General features: G+C 42.6%; 1 protein-coding gene across 3 annotated transcripts in view; it reads left to right on the plus strand.

The window, feature by feature from the left end:
- Mtfr1 (mitochondrial fission regulator 1) overlaps positions 1 to 8337 on the plus strand; it is a 36517-nt gene extending 28180 nt beyond the window's left edge. For 2 of the 3 annotated variants that reach the window (XM_021158652.2, XM_021158653.2), the window contains exons 5-8: positions 2891 to 3123; positions 4620 to 4863; positions 5580 to 5739; positions 6580 to 8337. In XM_021158652.2, coding sequence (XP_021014311.1) covers positions 2891 to 3123; positions 4620 to 4863; positions 5580 to 5739; positions 6580 to 6648 — 706 coding nt within the window. In that variant the 3' untranslated portion in view covers positions 6649 to 8337. The remainder of the gene's footprint in view (positions 1 to 2890; positions 3124 to 4619; positions 4864 to 5579; positions 5740 to 6579) is intronic. The other variant, XM_021158651.1, reaches the window with a different exon arrangement.
- Positions 8338 to 9159: the final 822 nt, after the last annotated feature.

A 9159-nucleotide genomic window follows, 5' to 3' on the forward strand; every position in this document is an offset into this window, starting at 1 on the left:
AGACCTCTCACTAGCAGACAGAGCTGGGATGGTAAGACCTCTCACTAGCAGACAGAGCTGGGGTGGTAAGACCTCTCACTAGCAGACAGAGCTGGGATGGTAAGACATCTCACTAGCAGACAGAGGTGGGGTGGTAATACATCTCACTAGCAGACAGAGCTGGGGTGCTGGAATGCTTTTAAAGAAACATATGACAGGTAGCTGTTTTCTGCTTTTTGAACATCTGTTCTAGATACTTTTTATTGTTTTTATATTTAAGATTTCAATGGAAAGGAAAAGGATGCTACTTATCTGTAGGCATATAGAAATGTAAGCCTTATTTTGTGTATGTATGTGCTGTGTGGTGAGTGCTTATTCATGTTTGTGGACATATATGCACATATGCAAACATGTGGAGGCCAGAGGTCAGGCTCAGGTATTCTTCTAGTATATCTTGTTTTGTGACAAAGTCTCCTTGGGATTGAGGCGTGCAGATCAGGTGAGGGTGCCTGGTGAGCGAGCCCCAGGGACCCACCTTTCTCTGCCTCCACAGTACTGAAGTTATAAGCATGCACATCTATATCTAGCTTTTCACATGGCTTCCAGGGATCAAACTTAGCTCCACATGGCATGCCAACTAAATTACCTCCCGGCCCTCCTGTTTTTTTGAGACATCATGTGGACCAATTTGCTCTTGAACTTACTGTGTAATAAAGGACAATGTTGAACTCCTACCCCTACCTCCAGCCTGTACAAGCAGACTCCTGGGGCTGTAGGCATTATGTACTACACCCAATTTTATGGAGTATTGGTTTGAAGCCAGGGTTTTGTGCATGCCAAACCATCACTTAACTGACTGGACTACATTATATCCCCATCCCTCAGGTAAGCTTTCTCTGTATAGTCCAGGCTAGCTGCGTACTCATGACCCTATTGCTTCAAGTTCTGGGATGGAGGCAGGTTTTACCATGGCTAGCCTTTTGGAAGTTTTTATGAATTTATTTTTCACTCTACGTTTTAAACAGATTTCCTTCTCTGGCTTTCTTAGTATTAGGATAAAAAAGGAAACAGTAATCGGAGCTTTGGAATCCAAACACTTCCCTACCCTACACACATTCCAAATTTAAAAAGGTACTATTATGATGTTAGGTGTGCTAAGGACTAGGGAAGAACAGGCGTTTATTTATTGCTGTTTTTTCCAACCCCAATAAGCCCATATTAAAAAAACACAGAATTCAGTTATTATAGTTATAAGCTATATGCCTAGATTGGGCAGATCTACCACTATACTAACTGATTCCCCAGCTATAGGACCCTTTGCTACGTGTGGTTCTGCCCCATCATGGCCTCCTCCTCCTCTTCTCCCTCACTCCCCAAAAACCTCTCGTCCCACCTTTCCCTTCCACTGCCCAATCACAGGCTCTAGCTTTCTTGACTAGTTAGAATGGGGACTTGATATGAGATCACTGGAATACCTGTGTTTGACTGTTCCTTGGGGGCAACCTCTCTTGAGGAAGCAGAATTAATATCAGAATACAAACAGCATCAGAGCAACCCACAACATTTATTATTGAAGTTTTTCCATTCCCAGTCTTACAGGTGAAAAGGCAACTTGCGAACATTCTAACAACTTAAAGTATAAAGAGGTTTGAACAAAACACCTAGATTCAGTTCCCTAGTCAAAAGCCAAGTCATTTATACAGCTCTCAAGCAAAGTAAACAGCAGTGTCAAGTTAAGTGAAAGTTGAGTTGTTACAGGGCTTAATTGATACTGTGATTAATAACATTTGCTTGGGTGGAACAGTGTGGTTGCTCTGCATGCAATCCCAGAACTTGGGTTGTGGGTAGAAACCTAGGTACTGCCTAGAGAGTTCTGCCAGAGCTGCAGAGTGAGTGAAGCCATTCCTCAAAAACAGAAACAAAAAAGTCTGATTGCATGTGACAGAGAAGCTATGAGGACAATGATTAAAATGTGGATGTCCACTTTTCTTGCCAATTCTTTGTTTTCTCAGAAACTTGTAAGTGTAGCTGGAATTGATACCCAGCCTGAGTGTCCTCACTGTGTGCTGCCACTTTACCTGCTTTCACTGAAATACCACAGTGCACTGCACAGGCATCACTCAGCACACAGAAGGCTGAGGCTTAACTGGCTTCAGCTGCTGACTAATAGGTCTGAAGCTTTATTAACCTGGTCAGCCACATGTTCCCTAAGCTGCAAAAGAAACTGGAAACTAAAGTCCTTATTCCAGGCACAGTGCAGTTGTTTCTGCTTTTTAAAGTAGCTTAGGTTAGCGTCCAGCATACTGTGTAGTCCAGGCTACTTTGAGTTAGTGATCTTCATACTAGGAATTATGATTACTTCCTGTACTCATGAAGAATTCTTCCATTTTGAAGTGTTCCCAGCGACTGGCATGTCAGACTTCAGGGAGCAGTGTTTCCACTGTTCAGACTTTGACAGTGTGGGTTTGAGAGAAATGACATTAACGATTCCCCTTTCCTTTCAGCTTCTGGGATGTGGTTGGATTATATGGTTCCCATATTTCTTGTTTGATGTGCTTAGTCAAATACAGGAATTGCTGGTACTAGAAGGCAAAGCCAGGACCCTACAGAAGGGCTCATACATTGAGCCCTTGGTTTGAGCTTCCCGGTGGTTATGATTAGATTGCCATTTGGAAGATGAAATTTTTTAGGTGAAGACAAAACCAAAACAAAATCAAACCAATCGGCAGCCTTTCCTCTTGACAGTGGTGGAGGAGCAACAGGCTCTGTAGACAGGAAAGGAGTGGGGCAGTGCTGGCACATAGCTGGGGAATACTGACTTGTATGATACTCTGATGAGCAGTGTGTAGGTGTCTGTCTATTCAGGTCTCCTTCACAGCCTGTGATGGCCACCTTTATGCTTTCCTTGCAGGGCAGAAGTCAGTTCCAAGCCTCCTCATGAGGATGACCCTCCTTGCTTTGAGAAGCCCCCAAGCAGGCACACTTCCTTACCAAACTTGTCTCAAGACAAGCCTTCTCCAAAGATGCCGCTGGCCAGTGAGGAGGCCTTGCAGAAGATCTCTGCACTTGAGAATGAGCTTGCTGCCCTTAGAGCTCAGATTGCCAAGATTGTGATCCTGCAGGAGCAACAGAGTCCAAGTGCAGGTATGTGGCCCCTGAAGTGGCTTGTTGTGACTGGACAGTGCAAGCTATGTCTTCTCCAGTCTTGGCTAAGACAGCACAAAGCCTGATGATGTCTGTGTGACTTTAATTTGAGAAGAGTAGGGAAAAAAAATCTGCTTGGCAAACTCTGAAATGCCTGCATTTGAAGTGGGCTGTTGTGAATGGCTGCTTTATGGGAAGTTTAGATTCCCCCACCTGATAACCATTCCTCTGAGACACGAGGACGTAATGTGACTTTCTGTCTGGTGAAAGGAACGGTTTCTGGGTAGGACTTGTGAGAAGTACTATTTACACATGCAGGGCCCTAGGTAAACATCTGATGCTCCACTTTCCTTTCCTGCTCCAAATTGGGTATAACGGTACTTGTATTTCCAAGTCCCTGTGGCATTATATATAGAAAGTAATAAATAAACAGCAGGTACCTAATGACCCTTGTCTTTCTCTTGTAGAGTAGAAACCAAAGTCAGGAATTCATCTAATCCTCTTGGTTTAATTTGTGTGGCACATTTTTTCCCATGGAGAAGAAACCATGGCCTTGAAATCCTAGCCTGGTAGTCTGTTGGAAAGTAGTGGCTTTTTTTCCTGTTATTTCACGGTCCTGGAGAGACACTTAGGTGCCCAGTGTCTGAATCATGTTGCTTATGGTGCTTTGGGCACTGGGCACTAGAAGGGGAGGGGTGATCTCAGTGATTTGCATAGACATGTGCTTTGCATAGCAAGTTCTGGCTTGTTGTCTATTAACTTGGAACTGTTTTCTTTACTTCCCTCTGCTGGTAGACTAGGGAAACTACCATAAATAGGAGATAACTTTGCAGTTTGTTTCGTTGTCTTATGGTCTGAGTACTCCCAGGAAAACTCTTGTGACGTTATGATTTCAAACCCAAGCTCTCATTTGTATAGTTCTGCAGTAGAGACAGCCAACTTTGATTAGGCAAAAAGGGTAAATATTAGGGCTTTTATTTCTTTAACACTTACTTTTTTCTTTGAAAATTAAGTGTGATACTGTTTTGTGGGACAAGGTTTTTCTCTTTATCTGAGTGACCTGAAATTCCTTATGCAGATCAGGTTGGCCTTGAATTTGGTGATCCTCCTGCTTTGTTCTCCCAAGTGCAGGGATTATAGGCATATAAACAGCTGGTATGATCAAGTGTTTGTGATACTGTGACAGTGCTGAACTGCCTAGTAGTATGTATTGAGGACAGATGTGTATGAGTATAGACTGCTTTATATTTCTGCTCTCCACAAACAGGTGTGTCTAAACCTTAAGACATCTGATTCATTTGCATGGGACTTTTCCATGGGATGAGTTTGGGTTCAGAATCAGACCTTTCTTAGTAATTGAATTGCATTTTCCTTCTAGATTCTTTTTAAGGATATTGCTTTTAGGGATACAGAAGCCTGTCACATAGTTTTGCCTTTAGAAAGAGATGTTTTCTTGCCTCTTACCAGAAAGATTAACTTGTTTGCTTCTTTTGTAGGTTGCTTAGATTCTTCCACATCTGTTACTGTAGCACCACCACCACCTCCTCCCCCCCCACCCCCTCCCCCTCCGTTGGTGCTCCACCAAAGTACGTCTGCTCTTGATCTGATTAAAGAAAGAAGAGAGCAGAGACTCAGTGCTGGAAAGACTTTGGCTACGGGCCACCCAAAGAAGCCTGACATGCCAAATATGCTTGAGATCCTTAAAGACATGAACAGTGTGAAGCTACGGTCAGTCAAGAGGTGAGGCTCCCACGTCAAATACTAGGAGTCTCAGGTTTATAACATGAGTGCTGAACCATTTTCCCTTCAAGAAATGTCTGCAGCTCTAAGAGCTCCTCTACACAGAATAGCCAAGGGCAGGGAATGGCTCCTCAGTTCCACCAAGTGTCATCCTCTTGTGTGGACTCATTTGTTTGTTTGTTTTTTTTCCCCCCAGTTTTTTTCTGTATAGCCCCTGCCTGTCCTGGAAACTCACTCTGTAGACCAGGCTTGCCTCACAGTCAGAGATCCACCTGCCTCTGCTTCCAGAGTGCTGGGATTCAAGGCATGGACCACCAATGCCCAACTCATTTCTTAAAAAGGTTACCTCTTTTAAGAAAAGGTTCAGTATGTGTGGGGAGGTCAGATGATGACTTGTGATTGAATCCTTGCCTTCAGTGAGTCCTGGGGATTGAACTGAGGTCATCCGTCTTGGTGCCTGGCACCCTCGCTTGTTGAGCTATCTCATGAGGATGCATGCCCCCTCTCCTGGAATTATTGGGTACTTCCGGAAGATGCAGCCCTGACTTGTCCTAAGTGGCTCTTTATCTGACTCTGCACTCTCATGTTGAGCTCTAAAGTCCAAGTCTCCCTCCTACTACTAGCAGTGGCATAGTCACCGTTTGTTGTCCACAGAGAACCTCTGAAGGACATCCACATATTGACCAGTCCCCTTGGTTTCTACTCCTTTCTCAAAGGTCAGAGAAAGATGTAAAACCCAGGCCAGCGGATACTGACCATGCTGCCTTCATAGCTGAGGCTCTGAAAAAGAAGTTTGCATATCGACACAATAGCCAAGGAGAAACTGAAAGAGGAATTCCAAAGCCAGAGTCAGAGGCCACCTCGGAGCCAGTCCTGGTGAGTAGTAGCATGTTAGGTGGAGATCCATATCTAAGCCATCGACTTGTGTCTCCTGCTGGATGCTGCTGGATTCTGTACCAATATGGAGATTGTAGCTAGCTGGGCGGGTAAGGATCATTGATCTTTCGTTTGAAACTGGGACTTAGGAAATCCAGACTGGATTTAAACTTGGTGTGTAGCAGGGTTGGCTTAAATCCTGATCTTGCTACCTCCACCTCTGATGCTGGGATTAAAGTAGTTGTGCCATTGTGACCAGCAAGGATGACATGTTTGTTTGGAAATCCAAAACTTACAGAGAAACCTAAGTGAAAAAAAGCAGAGTTTAATCCTGGGTCTCACTTTCCAATGTTAAATTTTCCCTGCAGGGTTTTTTTTTTTTTTTTTTTTNGGTTTTTTGAGACAGGGTTTCTCTGTATAGCCCTGGCTGTCCTGGAACTCACTCTGTAGACCAGGCTGGCCTCGAACTCAGAAATCCACCTGCCTCTGCCTCCCAAGTGCTGGGATTAAAGGCGTGCGCCACCACGCCCGGCTCCCTGCAGGGTTTTATTATTAGGCATAATGAAGTGAAACTCAATCTAATAAAAATTTTCATTATGATAAAGTATTAGTGTTTGTATTCAGATTTTAAAAGATTTACTCAAAATTAGACAGGATCATTTTCCTAGTCCTAGGGGTGCCTGGTGAGTTTTCCCAGTGAGATCGGACATAGGCTTGTGAGGTATGTGCTGCATCACTCAGAGACTGAGTAGACCACACGAATACTAACTCCTTTCTGCCTGTTGTTTGCATGGAGATACTTGCTGACTTATTCCATGCTTTGGGTTTTTTCTTTTCCAGTTTGGCCCGCATATATTGAAGTCTACAGGGAAAATGAAGGCTTTAATTGAAAATGTTCCCGACTCCTAATGGACAATGAATTCAGAAAGACTCCTGGTTCACCTGAGTTTGTCTAGGAGAAATCACCAGTATTTAGTAAATTCCTGACGGTAGTGTTCATTGGTCTCCTTCCTTCTGAGCCTAATTAGAGGAGTAAGAAGCAGTGAAAGCACCAGGAGGAGGTCTGGCTTCTGAGACGCTCAGCTCTGCAGCTCTCCTGAACACACACGTACTGTGTGCATTTCCAGTTCTTAACACTAAAGTCTGTGCCAAAGGTTTATATGCACACATTCCACCAGGAATGGCATCCGAGAGCTCACTGTTACCTTCCTCTTCACTGAGAGTTCACTAGTCAGCGATGGAGGGCTGGTACACTGTTGTTATAGCACACTATTGGAGCTGGGAACGCCTCGGACAGGACTTGAGTATGTTCTCACTTTCTGTTTTCTGGAGCTGAGTTTACATAAACAGCAGAAGATGTTTACTGCTGAGTGTGTGTTGCTTTCTGTTAGAGGGAAGTGAGGACCAGGAAGGCTGTTTACACCTCAATACCACAATACTGGGAAGCAAATGTACTTCTCACGTAGTAACAAATCAAACTACTGAATTAAATCATTCCTTAAATAGAAGCCAGAATGTATCATCTTTCCCATCAGTTTAATGTGGCCCTATAAAGATGATTTGTTGCTAAGTTAGCAATTGTCTTAGTTGAGGTTACCATCACTGTGATGAAACACCATGGCCAAAAGCACCTTGGGGGAGGAAATGGTTTATTTCACTCACAGTGCCATATAGCAGTTCTTCATCACAAGCAGTGAGGGCAGGAACTAAGCAGGGCAGGATCCTGGAGCCAGGAGCTGATGCAGAGGCCATGGAGGGTGCTGCTTTTACTGGCTTGCTTCCTATGGCTTTGCTCAGCCTGCTTTCTTACAGAACCCAGGACCACCAACCCAGGGTTGGCGACCTTCCCCATCAATCACTAATTAAGAGAAGGCCTTGCAGCCAGATCTTATGGAGGCATTCTCTCAATTGAGGTTCACTTCCTTTTTAATGACTCTAGCTGTGTCAAGCTGACAAACTAGCCAGCACAATACTTCTAGAAATGTCAGCGTAATTGAATTTATAATTTTAATATACTGGTCAAAATATCCTTTATAATGAAACATTACTGAATAGGTGAATAAATTCCCTTTAAGCTATTTATTATTGGTCAGCCAATGAATTATATTATGCAGATAAACCTTCGGTGTTATTAGAAAGTTATCTAGGGCTTGGAAGGACTTATCTAAAGTACTTAGTAGTTTTCCATGATTTTTGTGTTTCTGATAAGACTCTTTAATGTCAGAATCTCTTACCATGAGTAAATATTTGGATTATTTAAATCTAGACTAGTGGTTCTTCCCAGAATTTAGAGATGGGAAGTGTAGATAATATTTTAAGTTATTGAAAATAGGTGTTCTAAATCATAACAAACATTGGGCTATTTTTCATAGCATATTTAGTTTAAATTGTGGTATGTTTTTGCTGTATATTGTTTCTAAATATTTTATATGGTTTGAAAACTGTCTTTTATGAAATTCAGAAAATTTGTGTGACCACATATTTTGACCTAAGAGTTTATATTTATATCAGTATTGAATTTGGCTAGCAGTCTACTATATAAAAGTTAATATTTTAAAATAAAGTAAGCTGTTGAATTTTCTTTTAACAATACTATTATCTATTTGTATATTTATCTCCCTGTCTTTCCTTTGTAGCTAAATTCTTTGTGCTGATATGTTGCTGTAGGATAGCTTGTAGTGCAATTTTTTTATGAGTTTTTTTTTAATTAATTTATTATATGTAAGTACACTGTAGCTGATTTCAGACTCACCAGAAGAGGGCGTCAGATCTCATTACGGATGGTTGTGAGCCACCATGTGGTTGCTGGGATTTGAACTCAGGACCTTTGGAAGAGCAGTCAGTGCTCTTAACCACTAAGCCATTTCACCAGCCCGTAGTGCACTTTTTAAAATTTATTTTATATATATGAGTATTTTATATATATATAAGTATACTGTAGCTAGCTGTTTCACCAGAAGAGGGCATTGGATTCCATTAAGGATGGTTGTGAACCACCATGTGGTTGCTGGGAATTGAACTCAGGACCTGTGGAAGAGCAGTCAGTGCTCTTAACCACTGAGCTACCTCTCCTCCAGCCTCCTTGTAATGCATTTTAAAGCAGAGATACATTCCTTAAAGGGCTGTGTTCTCTGTCACTCCCTTTTCCTCTTAGACTGGTTTGGACCCAGGAGACCGCCTATACAACATAGAGCTGTGAGCGGAACAGTGTTGTAGTGACACTTTCAGAGATAGAGAATGTGAGTCAGAGCATTAGACTTGGAGCCACACATGATCTTGGGCAAGTGAGTTTATTCTAGGGCCATTGAGATCGGTCTCAAAAACAAGGCTTAAACTTTTAGTAGTTCACGTAAGGCTATTCCAGCATTTCTACACTTAGCCACAAGGCCAAAAACGCTGAAAGGTGATTATGGGATTTGT

Source organism: Mus caroli, chromosome 3 (assembly GCF_900094665.2).
Source record: "Mus caroli chromosome 3, CAROLI_EIJ_v1.1, whole genome shotgun sequence".
Classification (NCBI taxonomy): Eukaryota; Metazoa; Chordata; class Mammalia; order Rodentia; family Muridae; genus Mus; species Mus caroli.